The following is a 17868-nucleotide window of genomic DNA, read 5'->3' as shown; positions in this document are numbered from 1 at the left end:
CTCAGGAGAAAGACATGAATGGGATGTGGCTTTAACTGGCAGAAAGAAAAAATGGCTTCAGCTCAAGTCAAATCAAGAGTTTGAGGAAGTGAAGCATATCACTACATAGTGATGCTCAACACAGAACCCTACTATTTAAGTCAGCCTTGCCAAGATAATGCTAAATTCCCTAATGTAACATTAGAATTAAGCAGTAGAACCAGTTAACAACCAAAGCACAGGAGAGTGTAAACTGGTCCAGTGATTCAGTAATACATCTAGGCAACAGGTTTGTTTGTCCTCAGCAACAGTGTTTCACATTAGTGCTGGAAGCTAATGCTAATGCTAATACCAACAAGATTGGAAATGTCGGCATTTTAAGTTCTAAACCTAAACAAACATGAATTTATAATCCAAGATATCTGCACTGCATTTCAACAGTAGTAAAAGCCTTATAGGAAAGCTGTATGAACCAACTTTGTAGAAAGAGTGTTGACACATGTATTAACTAAAAGTTGGCTGAAATCTTATTTTTTAATTGGCATAAAGAGAATTTTTTAAGTTTTCAGGTTGAAGTTCTCTGAACTCATTTTATTGAGTTGTACTGGATGGTAAGTTCACTCAACTTGATAATATTAGTTCTCCTGACTAAAACACAAAATCACTTTTTTGAGTGTTAATTTAATCTCAGAGATCGCTGCTTGATTATGTGTGCGATCAAAAATGTTCACCTAAATGAGTAATATTTGGAAATATGCAATTTTACATAAAACATCCGACTTCTGTCTATAGGCATGTTTTCACTGTGTTTGGACGCACAGAAAATGCCAGAACTGTGTTATCAACTGGTATCAGTAACAGTGCTAATGCTAACAATGCTAACAATTGCTAACCTGGGACATAAAAAGGGCATATTGGTTTAATTTTTAATATAAAACACCAGTAAATAAAAGTCAAACTAACTGTGGTAATTGCCAGAGTATTTAGCGAACAGTTTTTTGTAAATATAAAAAAAAGTATCTAGTTATCTACTTGTTTACACGAAACACTGTCTTTTTAAATGTCCCATCATTCCCTGCAGCAAGAGCCAAATACAGACGTTCCGGCCTGTATTTATTCTGACTGGTAATTAACAGTAATGAACAGAGATAACTTACTTTTGTTGCTCTCTAACCGCAGTTCTGTAAATACTACAATACAAAGAAACCACACACACACACACGCACACACACACACACAGACACAGTATCCTATATAAAAACACCCAAGCTCAGCAATATATACATATTGCCCTCTCACACACACAAGCTCAGCAATATGCACATATTACACTCTCTCTCTCCCCCCCACACACACATTCTCATCAAGCTCATCTAGAACACCCAAGCTCAGTGACATACACTTATTGTGCAGACACACACACACATACACACACAGGGCGTGCATACACACAGCCCTCTGACCCACAGACAGAGGCATGCAGCCAGCGCACACAGAAACATTTCACTGGGCTATGTGTGACCTTTCCCTCAGAGCATGCACTGCAGACCGCTGCTCCCAGCTCCGCCTGCGCATCCACAGCATCTCCCTCAGCCCTGCTTCATTCAGCAGCAGCTAAACACACTCAGGAGAGCCCTGAACACATGCTAATTAACCGCACTCACACACCGAGGAGGAGAGAACAATCACACTCATCTTCACACACTTGATCTATCAAGATTTATTGATCTAAAGGTGGCAATTCAAATTCATCAAGCTGCATGTAAAGGGGAAGAGAGCTGTGTATTATTTGTAACCGAAAATTGCTTGTATATTTAAACAATATTGAACATTTGTGGGCACATATACACTTAAACTGAGATCTTTGAGTTGAATCATCTTTTAATAACTGAGTTTAGTCTGTTGCCATTAACAGCTTCTTTTCCATTGGCTTCTGTCACAATCTATTTGCATACTGGGTGTGTCTAACAGTTTCTGACTAACACTCACCATCAGTGTGTAGTGATTCACCCGGGGCTACCTTAGGTAAACTTGTAGATCACATATTATGATTAAATGCTTGGCCTTTGTGTTGTAGGCTGTAGAACAAGCATCATTTACTGAGCTGCAGTAACTCTGTGTTCTTGTTGTGCTCTCAGTGATTTTAATTTTTTACTGTTTTCTTTTATCTACTTTTCTATGAGTATTTAAAAAAAAAAATGTTGAGAGAAACCAAAAAGAAAACTAAATACAAGTTTAGAAAAATATTACTTTTAAATACATATATATATATATATATATATATATATATATATATATATATATATATATATATATATATATATATATATATATATGTATTTGTTAAGTTCATTGTACTTAAAAATTATATTACATGAACTTAAAATTTATTAGGTAATCGGTTACAACAAAAGTTTTGGGTTCGGTCAACTTATCGGGTTTAACAGTGCAGTGAAACATTCATAAGTGGTCCTTCAAGATACATTTTTGAGGACTCCTGGTTTACACAGTTTCATGTGTTGTACAATCCATACTAGGACGCATCATATAGTTTGTTCAGAATTCTCTTCTATATTTTTTTATTGTTTACCCTGAAAAAAGTTCAACATTGATTCTGATAAAACTGAGTTTATCAACCCAAAAAGTGATTTTGTGTTTTAGTCAGGAAATCTAATATTAAGTTGAGTGACTTTACCGGCCAGTACAACTCAATAAAATGAATTCAAAGAACTTCAACCTAAACAAAAAAAAAAAAAACGTTAAAATGTTTGTTGAGCCAATAAAATTTTTTAATTTCAACCAACTTTTAGTAACTACGTGTGTCAATGCTCTTTCTACAGTGTTGGTTCATACAGCTTTCCCATAATGCTCCTGGCACCGTATATTTGCATATTGGGTGTGGTCTCTCCCTTACTTACCATCTTTGTGTTGTCTGGTGCCCAAAGCTACCTTATCCTAGTCATGCAATATTATAAAATATGTGCTGACTGCCTGATCTCAGTGTTGTAGGTTAATAAGAGCAAGTAACTCTTTATTTTGTGTTCCTAATTGTCACAGTATGTTGGCTTGGTGCTATAGAGCTTACTCTCTACAAAGTTTACTGTTGTGCTATCCTACTTTTATTCTGTCAGTACTGGCTGTTCAATAAAAATACGCTAAATATATGGAAAAGGCCAATATATATTAAATAAATTAAAATGGGTACTATGAAACGATTGTTGTGTAAACAAAATTCAGTAAAGTTGTATAAACTTAACTGAATTAAGTTATCATCTAACTTTGACTTAGTTAAGTTGAATGAACATAAAATGTTATGTATTTACAATTTAACTGAGTCAAAGCAAAATAATAACTTGACTGAGTTAATTTGAGCCAATGAATATTTTTTACAGTGTACAGCACCTAAATCTGGCAAATAAAAGTGCATTTTTAATATCCTAATGGTAAAATATTGTTTTATAGACAGCTGTCATATCTGAGGTTCTTTGGTTCAGCAGACTAAGGCACTGGCTACCACTATGATCGGGAGACTGCCAAATCTAATCCTTGTCATGCAGCTTGCCATCAACTGCCAGAGCCCTGAGAGAGCTTGCTCTCTCTGGGAGGGTAGATGACCTTGCTCTCTCCCCACATCACTCCAAAGGGTGATGTTGATCAGCACAAAGCGTCTGTGAGCTGATGTATTGGAGCCGAGTCGCTGGAGCCGAGTCGCCGAGTGCGCTGTGATGCTACTCAGCAATGCTGCATCAGCAGCAGTTGGAAAAGAGGCAGTGACTGACTTCACATGTATCTGAGGAGGCATGTGCTAGTATTCACCCTCCTGGTGTTGGGTCATCACTAGTGAGTGGGTTGGGTAATTGGCCGTGTAAATTGGTAGAAAATGGTATAAAATTTTGAAACAAAATTACAAAAAAAAAACAAATCTGGCCAGACTGATTGGGAATGCAGTTTGTTTGCTTCAGGAACAGTAAACACCAATTATAGACGAATTCTGTAATCTTGTGTTACAAAGAATTGTATTTTGTGGATATAGAATGCATACAAGGATATGTTTAATACACCTCATATTATTGTCATTTTATTTATTTATTTTTTTAACTAGCCACAAGCAAAATTAGATCATTCTAAGAAAATGGACAGTTTGTATAGTAGCTAAAACCAGTCCCAGTCTCTAGTTTAAAGTTCCCGTCACATTCTCAATTCATAGTCATAATGCATAATACTGATTACACATTGTCTCTGTACTAGATCATGTACCTCAATGCTGCTACAAATAACAAAGCTTCAGCTGCCGTGTGTTTTTTCCTGGAAGGCATCGGGAATCGGGGGGGGACCCTCAAGGTAAAATTACTTATTTATCTCTATGGGTGAGCAAGGGCAATTGAAATATTTACTGTGCTGAGCAGAGTATGCTTTGACTAGGACTGGCTGCTCTTAGACAGTGGTTCTTAACTCTTTCCTTCTCAGGGACTCACAAGCCCACCATAACTGATCTATCTATCCAGGAATTATAGGCCTTTGTGATCTGGATCGGGGTCAAGGATTTGTTTAGAATTTGTAGTGAATGTAAAGACTGAGGACCACTGTGCCAAGAGATGCTTAAGTTGTTTAAGTTGGTTATTTAAAATTGTAGAAACTTCACACTAGACCTCTAGCAGCTTGGACTGTGTGTCTCTTCACTTTTTCTCCAGACTCTGGTCCCTTGATTTACACATGAAATTTACTGATGGTCAGTGATGGTTTGGAGAGACATGTCATCTGCGGGTGTTGATCCATTGTGTTGTAACAAGTGCAAAGAAAATCTTACAGTGCTTCATGTTTCCTTTTGCTGACAACGTTTATGGAGATGCAGATTTTATTTTCCAGCAGGACTTGGCACACTGCCAAAAGGCACACAGCCTATAAGTACCAATTTGTTGTTGTTTTTTTTTTTATTTGGCTGTAAGCCATTAGCCTCAACAATAAAATAAATAAATGCTTAAATCATATTTTTTGAGATGTACTAGTATATTTAATGTATTTGATTAAATACAAAATTTTATTGTTTTAAACGGAATTGCTCATTAGACCTCATTTAACTAAAGAGTCAAACTGAGCATGTGCAGAGTAGCTGGTTTGGCCTTAACTAGGGTTCAGCTACAATTTGTACATTTTGCCAACACAAATTAGACTACCTTTTAACAAGAAACATAAAGTTAAACTTAATTTGCTATAGATTACTGTGCAGTATATATTTTTTGTTCAACTGATCTAAAAATCACATTAAGAAAAACAATTTCAGGATTGATTTTTTTTTTTCAGTTCGTCTTGTTGTCAATCATAAAAGCTTGCAGTATCGCAAATACAACCAGCTGGACCCAACCAGCATATAGTCATCCTGTGGAGCCTGTGGTTCAACTACAGTTTGTAAATTTCGCCAACACAAATTATTTAGTTAAGCCAACTTTTAGCCAGAAACTTGAACTTAATTGAGAAAGTTAATTTGCTGTAGTTTATACTGCAATACAAGAACTTTGTTCAACTCTCATGAAGAAGAATAATTTCAGGGTTGTTTTTTTACAGTTTGTCATATAGTAAATCATATAAGTTTACACTAATGCAAGCATGACCAGCTGGACCAAGCCAGCATTAAATCACACTAAGCAACACAAAACTTAGTAACTTGCTCTTATAGCCTTTAACACTGAAGTCTGGCAGTTATTATTATATAACACACATGTACAAAACTCAAGAGAAGTAGCCTGTGGAAAATAGCTACACACTGATGGTGAGTGAGAGATAGGAGGACACGCCCAATATGCAAATAGCGTGACCAATATCATGGGAAAACCCCTTCATAATTGCTCAGTAGACCCTGTTTAACTAAAGAGTCAAACTGGGCATGTGCAGTAGTGCAGAGTAGTTGATTTGGCCTCAACTAGAGTTCAACTACAATTTGTACATTTTGCAACACAAAGTTAGACCAACTTTTAACAAGAAACTTTGAAGAAACAATTTGTAAAATGGGAATTTTCTGTTGAATATCAGGTGAAGAATATCCCATAAAACACAAAGTGCATTTTATTTTGCTCTTTTGAACAATCAACTGTTTTCTTTATGTTTTAATTGACTAATCACATTTGTTTTTTCACTTTTTAATATTTTCACTTTTGAATATTATATTCTCAGCCTATGTCTAGATACTTTTTTTCACATAACAGAGTTGTTCTATTAGTATAATTATAATTTAACTAAGGTGAGGTATTGAAATGAATCACAGTTAGTTAAAAAAAAGTATACTCTTCAATTAAAGATAAAGATATAAAAGATTTAAAGATACACGCAACACTTTTATTTCTAAACTTCATACATCAATTTTATCATTAGCTCTGGCTTTAACAATATGACAACAATATCAACAAGCCCACCCAAAATCTAAGAACATAAAAAAGGAGGACAATACAAATGTTTTTACATTTGATTTTAATCAAAGACGTGTAAATGATCTAATTACTCTGCTAATCAGTGGTTATATATGACTGTAATGCAATAAAAAAACAAACAGAAATGCATAATTCAGTAGAAAAAAGAGGACTTGGCCCATCTTCTCACAAAAATAAATGAAAAACATAGGATTGCCTTGGAATGGATGAATTAATGGCATGACTGAGAGTAATTTAGTCTATTTTAAGACAACATAAAGCATTTATCATTTTGTGGTAGATCTTTGGTTCCCCTCGTGTAATTCACCATTACATCTTGCTTTGGTGCAGTACGTTCATCAATTAAATCTGAAATACAATATTTCAAAAGCAAAACAATAAAGCATTTAAATGAAAGCATTAAAGAAAATCTTGGAAAAATATAAAACAGTAAAACATTATTCAGGCGTGCTGAATCTAATGTACTTGATGTGCGAAACCTTCCCCAAAACATTTTGGCCATCGCTTCAGATACTCAGTAAAAGCTGTTATAGATTTTTTTTATTTTCCTTTCCATAAACAAAAGTTAGAGAGCAAGTCATTAAAATGGTGTGAATAGGTCCAAAACCCACATGAGGAGGCAATCAGAAGTGGAATGGAGAAAGTTGTTGACTTCTCTCCCCCTCCTCTCAGTCCTTCCTTCCTCTCTCTCTCTCTCCCTCTCTCTCTCTCTCTCTCTCCCTCTCTCTCTCTCCCTCTCTCCTCTCCTGAACCCAAGCAACGAGAGCAAAGCTCATTACCTCCCACTTTCCCTGCTCCTCCAGGCTCCTGCACGGCAACATCTGCCCCCGCAACACACCAGCTTCACACAGCATACACACACACACACACACACACACACACAGATACACACGCTTAATATCTCCACACATACGCAGAAGCATGCATAAGGCCAGAGTGTGAGGAGGCTGCAAAATGCCCCTCACTCGCCAAATAAAAAAAAGAAAAAAATACTTTCAACAAAATAAAGTTTTCATCAAGTGTTCTCAGTCTAAGAAACTCATTCAAATGAATCGCACATTATATTATACCATTGTACATTATATGGTATTCTAAATAATATTTTGATGATTAAAATCAATAGTGGTTCTAAAGTTTGTGTTAAAAAACAATGCAAGACATTACCACATATTTTTCCTGAGGTAAAGGGCTGACTTACGAAAAAAGAAAATAATGAAATATAAAATCGCTGTTGGTGTTCAGACCTTCATGCCTTTTTAAAGACCTATTTAAACTTTCACAATTATACACAAACCCAATAAAACTTACAAAAAAACGTGACTTTTTTCTTTATTTTAGAGATATAGTGCTCTCCAAAACCCAAAAGTATTGAAACAGTGAGGCCAATCATTTTATTTCTGCTGTAGACTGAAACTTTAGGGTTTAACATTAAAATATGATTATGAAACAAAGATCAACAGTTCATCTTTTATTACCAGGTATTTACATCTGCATAAGATACACAGTTCAGAAGATAGCACCTTCTTTCTGAACCCACCCATTTTTCTTACGAGCAAAAATATTGGAACATATAATCCTAAAGTAAATTAAAGTGAATAAGACTCAATATTTAGTTGCTTGCAGTAACTGCATCATGACTGTGACCCACTGACATCAGTGTGATGTTTTTTTTCAGGCACCTGGTTTTGGATCATTATCTTGCTGCATGATGAAGGATCTTTCAATCAGTTTGGTTTCGTTTTTCTTTAACTTCAAAGACACACACTGTTCATCACCTGTTATTTAGTACACCAGTGACGACTTTCTTCTTCAGGGCATTCCAAACAGTTGTTCTGGCTATGGACGATATTTGTGCAATAGATCTTCTCTCAGCTTCACAGTTGCTTGTTTTTCACCCATAGACAGCTTTCTGCTTGTCATGTTAGTTAAAACTGTGATCTGAACCAAATCTGAAAGCGAGAGCTGTTTAATGTTTGAATAATTAATGTATCAGGACACACCTAGGCAATAAAACACACCTGACAGTCATGTTCCAATACACCAATACTCACATGAAAAATAGGTTGGTTCAGACAGAGGTGCTATCTTCTGAACTGTGTATCAGATCCAGATATAAATACCTGGAAATAAAAGCTGAAATGTTGTTTATCCAATATCCTGACTCTTGTTTCTGAAGCAGTCAAATCCTCAAAATGCACAATACTCTCCAAAATGTAGTACACACTTTTCCCTGGATAGCAGAAACAGTTACTCCAACAAATAGTATTGAAGAAATAACTAATGAGAATTGTTCCAATACTTTTGTCCATATAATGTGTGTATGCATGTGCACATTAAACATGTATGGAAACACATAAAAGTATATTAAATTCGTTGTGGTGAGTGGTGTACAGCTATGGGATTCAGCATAATTCATTCTGTAATGTTAGAATCGAAGATAACATTAAATAAAAAAAAGATTTGAGTTATTTAAACACTTCCTTTTTCTACACTTACAAAAAATACCAGCTGCCCTTTGCACTGTGAGAACACTGCTATCATGAGAAGTGGACCTAAATATAAAAATCTCCAACTGACTTGGACTAAACTCTTGTTTCAATATAACACATTAAAGCTAATAACACGCCTTCTTTCTCCTGTGAACTTCCTGTTTTGTGTTTTGGAGGTACGAGGTTTTGTTACTCCAGTGTAGAGATATATAGCTGTGAGAAATGTCCTGCCGTTGGTCCACTTGTGCTCTGAATACAAAGTGAGGAGCATGAAAAGCCGGAATGAATAGTGTCTCTCTGTGTGTTTAACTTTAGCTTTGACTTTGAGGGCGGCTCATCCTGGGTGTCCGTGTGGGCCCACTGCAGCCTCAGGTGTGACCCTTGACCCTCGGAGAGCAGCGGCTGGAGCAGGCAATCCATCATGAAGCAGTGGCTGTCAGCGCAGGCACTTGGCGTGGTCCGTGTGTGTGTGTGTGTGTGTGTGTGTTTGTGCGGGGCGTGTGTAAGTGTATGTAAGTGTGTGTGTGCGCGGATGTGTCAGTGTGGAGGGGTAGTGCTGCTTAAAGGCAATCATGTCAGTGTGAATGGCAGTGCTCAGGCAGCGCGAGAGCGATGTGAGGTGGCAGCGATGGCACACTCAGCAGAAGGCACTAGAGGGCTGTGTTTGGCTGCTTAAAATGCATGTGGCGATATGTATATTTATAAAGACACGCAGGAGGATATCTTTATAAAGCCGCCGTCTGTCTGCCGGCCTGTCCGTCCGTCCGTCTGTCTGTCTGTCAGAGCTGGTCATTGCGGATGAAGCGATTGCCCTCTGAGTGTTTGCCGTAGTAGACGTAGCGGCACTTGGCAAATACCCCTGCAAACACACACAAAGAGAGAGTGTGATGTGAGACTGATGATATACAGCTCTGGAAAAACATAAGAGACCACTTCAGTTTCTGAATCAGTTTCTCTGATTTTGCTATTTATAAATACATATTTAAGTAAAAAGAACATTATTGTTTTATTCTTTAAACTATGGACCTTTTCCTCAAATTCCAAAAAAAAAAAAAAGTCATTTAGAGCATTTATTTGCAGAAAATAAATAATGGCTGAAAAAAAAATCCACACAAAATGCAGATGCATTCGGACCTCAAATGATGCAAATATAACAAGTTCATATTCATAAAGTTTTGAGAGTTCAGAAATCAATATTTATTTTGAATAACCCTGGTTTTTAATCACAGTTTTCATGCATCTTGGCATGTTCTCCTCCACCAGTCTTACACACTGCTTTTGGATATTTCTTTTGGACATTTATGGCCCAAAAAATCAAGCAGTTCAGCTTGATTTGATGGCTGTAATCATCCATCTCCCTGGGGTTTTTAATTGGGTAAAATCAAAGAAACTAATAATTTTTAAGTGGTGTCTTATTATTTTTTTTCAGAGCTGTATTTTTCCTAATGAGAGGCTCTGCAACGTTTGTCTAATTTTTTGTCTCTCTAATACAGTGCTATTATTATTTTTTTTTTGTTTTTCCTTTAGTTTAGCTTGGTTTGATGGCTTGAGATCATCCATCTTCTACTTGATTATATAGTGCATTTTTCAATTTGGTAAAATCAAAGAAACTCATCACATTTTGTACATATATTTTTAAATACAACATACTGTATGTTCCAGTTCTAAAATGTGATTGGCTTAGGCATGTTTAAAGTGACCCTGTTTTTTTTTTTTAATTAATACAAAAAAACAAACATGTATCTATATCATTGCTCAGCTCAAACTATGAACAACCAGGGTTAACATTTTTAATGCACATTTTGCCTGTGATGCTTTTATGATATGTATATAAGGCTGTCAGAGAGTGAGAAGCCAGCCTCCTGAATCTGTCATTTCCTCACTCAAATTTTGGCAGGAACGGTGTGTCAGGGGATACAGTGCATTCGTCTCAAAGTCTAAGAACACCAGAAAGACAACATTTGGCCTGAGGGTGCTGTCTAGACAATAACAAGCAGAGACCCTGCTTTCTTCTGTCTTCTGTGTGTATATGTGTGTGTGTGTGTGTGTGTGTGAGTGTGAGAGAGAGAGGGAAGGAGAGAAGAGTGAGAAGAATATGCCAAGATGTCATTATCACAGTAATCTCCACAGAGGAAGCTGATGTATCCATTCCTGTATATGTATGTATGTGTGCGTGTGTGTGGGCCTAATGTTCCTATTCACTTCTATAATAGTTTAAATAGCAAGTCTGGACTCTGCATCTAGTTAATCCTCAAAGGCCACAATTAACATACAGTATTTGTCGTAACACTATATCCATTAAGACCACCAAGAATTCCCCTTTACAGTGGGAATCACTCTTCCAGATGTCTTCTTACTGCAGTAAAAGCTCCAACCCGTCTGAATCTGTATGTAGTGGAGGAGTTGTTATTAACACAGCTTGCCTAATCACTGGCACCACACAGTGCACTGTGAATGCACAACGAACTGCTGTTATTAACCATTAAATTACGCAGCTCTAATGTGTACATGCGTGAGTATGTGTGCGCATAACATGAAAGATTCTGGAAGGGCCGGAACACGAGGATGAATCCTTCTTCTCCAGCAGCAGCAGCAGCAGCAGCAGCAGGAATCGCTCTCATGCTGGGAAGCTGATTCTAATATCCACCCGCTGGTGTGATTCTGCTTGGTTTAAACATGATAGCATGCTCTACTGTTATCTTTGCATGTCTACTGGTCTGCTTGGCCTTTAGTAGTTTAGCCCCTTTTAATTCACACTGAAGTTATAAGGAGTGTTTCATTCGCAGTAAGTACATATTATTCAATCAGAACAGAGAACATTTACACATAAAAAAACAGCCTGGTTTATTCTAAGATGGCCATGTAAATTTGTTTTATTGTTTTTGGTCCATAAGTGTGCAAAAATGTTAAGAGTAAACATCAAAAAAAGGATACACAAATACAAACAATATAGAAGTACAGAAGTATGGAGCCTGAAAGCATATGCTTGAACATTTTTGTTCTGTACACATATACATTTTAAATGTTTTTTAGAAAGCACTGCAGTCATAGTATTACTCAGTAAAAATATTAATGTTAAATATTGCACTGGATGCACACATAATTGTAATGGATCATTAAATACAGTATTCTAATGGTTGTATTACTGGCGTATGAAACATTCTTTATAAGCCTACTGTTACCATTCTACTAGTATAAAAAACATACTTTTTAAAGATGCCCAATAACGAAAAAGGGTATTTATCTTGGAATAGTTTTACAGTGAGCATTCAACATATGAAAGTGACATACTATGATCCACAAACACTGTTATATCGTACTTTAAGAGAAAGTCCAGCATAACTAAAACAAGTAAAATGAGACAATTACAAACATCTAAACTGTTACATAACAATACTTTTTATATTTTATTTTATTTTATTGATTAAACATCAATCATGCCCACTGTAGAAAGCCTTCCTAAAGCTGTGTTTTGTTTTAAAGTATTTTGAATATTACTTTAAAACTCAGTTTCCTGAGACAAGCACCACATTACCAACTCTGACAGATATTTCCTGAATTTCTCCAGCACTAAGGCTGGAGCATTAGCATTAGCGACTAGCTATTAGCAGGACATAAATGCCGCCTGACAGTGCTACACTGAGGAACCCTGAGTGTTTTGGTAAGCCAGGGTGCTATTAGTTAGAATTTCGTCCCATGTAGCTTGTTTTAACACGGTAAACACGCAGACTACAGACCAATATACTCACCTCTAAACAACAAAAGAGCTAGCGCGGTTTGCGGCTAATCTTAATGCTGCTAGCCGGGGTTAGCAGCAGGTTACCCTCTGAAATTCTCACCTCTGAACGGATAAAGAGCTTACTAGCGCTTAGCGCGGTTAGTGGGTAATACTAATGCTGCTCTAGCAGTTCTAACCAGGCTTAGCAGTGGGCTACAGCTGATAATTCTCACCTCTGAACAGAGAAATAGCGGTTAGTGGCTAATGCTAGTGGCTTTACTGCTCCTTATAACCTGACTGGTAAAATTCATACATAAGGCGCATCGGATTATAATGCGCACTGAAGATTTTTGGGAAAATTAAAGGATTTTAAGTGCGCTTTATAGTGCGAAAATTACGGTAAATAGGCTTCACCCCATCCAAAATAACATACATCAAAGAACGAAGAGTTAAATTATTCAGTAAACGCATTGTATAGCAGTGTTAATGGCAGGATTGCATGCACCTCTCTTAAGGGTAACATGGTGGATTGGAATTTGCCTATGGCGTACATTCTGCCCTTACAAGAAGGCAGACACATTTCAGGGCTAAAAAACCAAAAGATGATTTGCTGGGAAATGTCGTCTTCATGCCAGCTATTCCGGAATACTGCAGGAGCTGAAAGCAGTGGCCTGGCAGTGACGGCTCGAGGAGCTCAGTTTCAAGACAGGACAGCACTGAAATGCCAGAGAGGGAGAGAGAGGGAGAGAGAGAAAGAGAGAGGGAGGGAGAAAGGGAGAGTTGATGGATGTGGTAGACTGCAGCTAGGTGTCAGCGCTTTAGTAAATGAGGCAAGGACAAGTGGCATTAATGCTGTCAATGATCTCCTGACAGGAAAACAGATATGGCGCTGGCCACAGTTTTTAAATAGACATCAAGTGCATTAATGACAAAAAAGGGCAGGCATCAAACGAAGCGGCTGAGTGACGGGCGAAAGGGGGGGTGGCGGCTTCGGCGGCAGCAGCAGTGGCAGCAGCAGCAGCGCTCGCAGCGGCCCGCAGACGTAATCCGAAAAGACACTGTCAGAGGAGAGAGAGACAGGCCCCCGATCGCCCGCACTGACACACAACAGAGATGAGGACAGAGATACTGGTGCCATATTAGTGCCACGCATATTCTAACACCAGTCTGGAGCCTAACCAAACCTGACATGCTCTCTCTCTCTCTCTCTATACTTTCTCTTTCTCTATTTCTCTCTCTTTCTCGTTCTCTCTCTCTTTCTTTTTCCTATCCTGCCCACCCCCCTCGTCCGTGAGCAGTTTCTTGGCTGCCATGGCGCTGCAGTGCGGTGCGCTCCTCTGCAGAGCGAGTTAGTGGCAGGGCCTGTTCGTGTCAGACGGACGAGTGGGACGAGCGCAGGCCCGAGGATAAGCTCAGTCAATCTAAATTTGGACTTTTGTAGCAGAGCGACGCCCCCCCCCCTCCCCTCCCCCCAACTGCCGTCCCCACAACTTGAGGTGATCCAAACAGTGAAGTGTAAGAAGCTGTCCGCTCAGATCAGATCTGTGTCCATGTAAGTGTGTGTGTGTGTGTGTGTGCGTGCGTGAGTGTATGTGTGTGTGTGTGTGAGAGAGAGAGAAAGAGAGAGAGTGTCCCTTTGCTCTGCCATGCACAGACTGGGTAGGTTTGTTGGGGGCAACAGACAATTCTTCCTATCTGTGCATGTGTGTGGTAGGGGTGGCAGCAGTGGTGGGGGTGGGGGTCTCCAGCTGCTGCTGTTGCCGTGGGGACTAAGGTGCCTCCTGATATCCAGCATCTTACACGGTATGGTGGGGCCAGGGTCCACACACACACTCACACACACACACACACTTAACAAGCCAGAGGTCTGAGAGGAGTGTCATAACCCCCAGCCACCAACACTGGTGGTCTGTATACAACAGGGATGTGACCAGTTATACAGAATACATTATTCAGAAGAAATACGAGAGAGAGGGTTTTTTTTTTTTTTAACTCACTGGCTTTTTGAGAGGGATAACCCTTCTGAGGTGGCTTTTTATCATATTTGGAACATAGCTACATTGCTGTGATGATCTGATTGCCTTCAACCACAAGAGCATTGGTGGTACTCATGTTGGACGATTCATTTTGAATCATAACCTCACTCAATCTCACACAGTCTCAATCTTCTAGACTAAAGTCTAGACTAAAACTCACTTGTTAATTTACACAGGTTAGGTTTCTCTAGAGCAGATAAACATGAACCATGCCTAATGCAAGGTGTAGGCTAGAGAGCTGTGAAACTGTGTTCTCTGGAGTTATGACTAGTGCCCACTCAAATACTTTTGGGAGTATGTTGAGAAGTTGAGGATAAGGCAAAGTAGTAATAATCCAACATCCTGACCTTAATAAAGCTCTGAAAGGCAAGGTCACTCAACACAACTCTCCTAAATCTAGTTGAAGGCCTTCACTGGATAGTGAAGACAGTAACTCCAACTATTTTTTTTTATGACTTTGAATTTTCCAAATGGCAACTTCTTAAGATACACTTTGTTTAGTTGGTTAACCAATTCATTTATTAATGTGCACTTTTTTCAGCTCTCCATCTCATCAAGAGAAATAAACTTGGTACCACTTTATCTGGATGGTCCATTATACAGCTCTGGAACAAAAGTTTCTTTGAATTTGCCGAATTGAAAACCTCTGGAATATAATCAAGAGGAAGCTGGATGATCACAAGCCATCAAACCAAGCTGAACTGCTTGAATTTTTGCACCAGGAGTAAAGCAGCATAAAGTTATCCAAAGCAGTGTGTAAGACTGGTGGAGGAGAACATGCCAAGATGCATGAAAACTGTGTTTAAAAAACAGGGTTATTCCACCAAATATTGATTTCTGCACTCTTAAAACTTTATGAATATGAACTTGTTTTCTTTGCATTATTTGAGGTCTGAAAGCTCTGTATCTTTTTTGCTCTTTTTTCTCATTTTCTGCAAATAAATGCTTTAAATTACAATATTTTTATTTAGAATTTGGGAGAAATGTTGTCCACATGTTATAAAATAAAACAACAAACATGTTCATTTTACTCAAACATATACCTATAAATAGCAAAATCAGAGAAACTGATTCAGAAACTGAAGTGGTCTCTTATACACCTCAACGATGCTAACTAACATTCAACTGAATATATGCTGGTCAACGAATTAGAATAATTTGAAATAGTGCAATCATGAAATTCTTTGAATGCATTTTTTGTGCAGAAAGCAAATCAGGTGTTCACCGCACCTGTCCTACTCTTTAGACTAATCACAGAATTCGTTACCTGGAAAACAATTTGCTCAGCTGAGCTTTCCAAAAGGCTCATTTAGGCCATTTAACTGTGACACTGTTGTTTTATTGAATTAGAATAATGGAGAAACCGTTTCATCGAATTAGAATAAATGCTCGAATTTTTGTTTTCTGTGAAGAGTGTTCACTGTGCAGTATAAAGTCAGGGTTGAGTAGTATTTCTAAGTTGTAAAATCAATCATGGGTAAGCAGCGCGACCTCTCAACCGGAATAGTGGCTCAAATTCAAGCCCTTCGCCAACAAGGCTTGACCCAAACTAAAATTGCTGAGCAGCTCGGCATCAGCCAGTCTTCCGTCTGCAAAGCTCTTAAGAAAAACTGCAGCAAGCGCACCAACTGTTCCGGCGTCCGAAAAACTTCTGCTCACGACAACAAGCAGCTGAGAAAGATCGCAGTCAGCAACCGGTTCAAGTCCACTTCCGAGCTCACCGACTTGTGGAACAAGCAGACCGGCGCTGACGTCTCCAGATCAACCACTTACCGTCGTCTGCGCCAACTCGGCTGCAAATCTCGCGTTCCAGCAGTAAAACCGATGCTGAACAAGAAACAAATGGAGAAACGGCTGAAGTGGGCCAAAGAACACGGCGAGTGGACTGCTGAAGACTGGCAGAAAGTGGTCTTCAGTGACGAATCACGCTTCTGCATCTCCTTCGGTGACCAAGGTCCTCGTGTCTGGCGTCGTGGTGGCGAAACCTACAACCACGAGTGCGTGAAAAGATCCGTCAAGTTTCCCCAGAGCGTTATGGTCTGGGGATGCATGTCCGCTCGAGGTGTAGGGAAACTCTGCTTCCTCAAGAAGACTGTCAATGCTGCCGTATATCAAGATGTTCTGGAAACGTTCCTGATTCCGACTGTTGAGGAACAGTTCGGCGAAGAAGACTTCATATTTCAACAGGATCTTGCACCGGCTCATGCGGCAAAGTCGACCAAAGATTGGTTCACTAAAAAACAGCTTGAAGTTTTGGCATGGCCGGCCAACTCGCCTGACCTCAATGTCATTGAAAACATTTGGGCCATCGTCAAGCGGTAAACATCGTCGACAGAAAGCCTACTACGCTGGACCAACTGAAGCAGAACATCGCCACTGCCTGGGAAGCTGTGAGTGCGGAAACTTGCGACAAGCTGGTCAAATCGATGCCGCAGAGACTTCAGGCAGTCATACAAGCCAAGGGGGCAGCCACAAAATACTGAGAAAGTGATGATTGTAATTATAATAAAAATTATTCTAATTCAATGAAACGGTTTCTCCATTATTCTAATTCAATAAAACAACAGTGTCACAGTTAAATGGCCTAAATGGGCCTTTTGGAAAGCTCAGCTGAGCAAATTTTTTCCAGGTAACGAGTTCTGTGATTAGTCTAACGAGTAGGACAGGTGCGGTGAACACCTGATTTGCTTTCTGCACAAAAAATGCATTCAAAGAATTTCAAATTATTCTAATTCGTTGACCAGCACCTGTATATGTAACTAATTCTCTATAGAACCTAACTCTAAACCTAACGCTAACTTAGGCCTAACCTAAACCTTGAATCAACCTTGAAACCTAACCCAAACCTTAATCTAGACCTTAAATATATCCCTAAACCTAACACTAAATTTTAAGATAAGAGTTTGGGTTAGAGTTGGGTGTAGGGGTACATTCAGTAGAGTCATTCACTTTAACCTTCAGGTGCATTTAACAAACGTTCAGCTTAGCGTTAGTTGAAAGTTAGTTTAGCTTCTATAATTGCATCTACAAAGGATTATCTAAGTTAAGTGTTACCATAAACTTTAATTCAAAGACAAAAGTATACAGATTATTAACTGCAATATAGTTTCAAATTCAACATAACATTTCCCTGTTTTCACTTTCCAGCAGGGCCATCACTCAACCAACATATACATCTGAATACAGATCCAGATATTTGGAGCACTAAACTGACAGACTCAGAG

At 38.6% G+C, this 17868-nt stretch overlaps 1 protein-coding gene across 1 annotated transcript in view; it reads right to left on the bottom strand.

Annotated features, from left to right (window-relative positions):
* Positions 1 to 6424: 6424 nt before the first annotated feature.
* The window catches only part of lrmda (leucine rich melanocyte differentiation associated), a 453479-nt gene continuing 442035 nt past the window's right edge, over positions 6425 to 17868 (bottom strand). Inside the window, exon 7 of the mRNA XM_049481105.1 lies at positions 6425 to 9749. Within this exon, the coding sequence (XP_049337062.1) occupies positions 9670 to 9749 (80 nt within the window). The 3' untranslated portion in view covers positions 6425 to 9669. The remainder of the gene's footprint in view (positions 9750 to 17868) is intronic.

This window comes from Astyanax mexicanus, chromosome 7 (assembly GCF_023375975.1).
Source record: "Astyanax mexicanus isolate ESR-SI-001 chromosome 7, AstMex3_surface, whole genome shotgun sequence".
In the NCBI taxonomy this organism is placed as follows: domain Eukaryota; kingdom Metazoa; phylum Chordata; class Actinopteri; order Characiformes; family Acestrorhamphidae; genus Astyanax; species Astyanax mexicanus.
The sequence above is the reverse complement of the archived record's forward strand: the minus strand, read 5'-3'. Positions and strand labels throughout refer to the sequence as shown.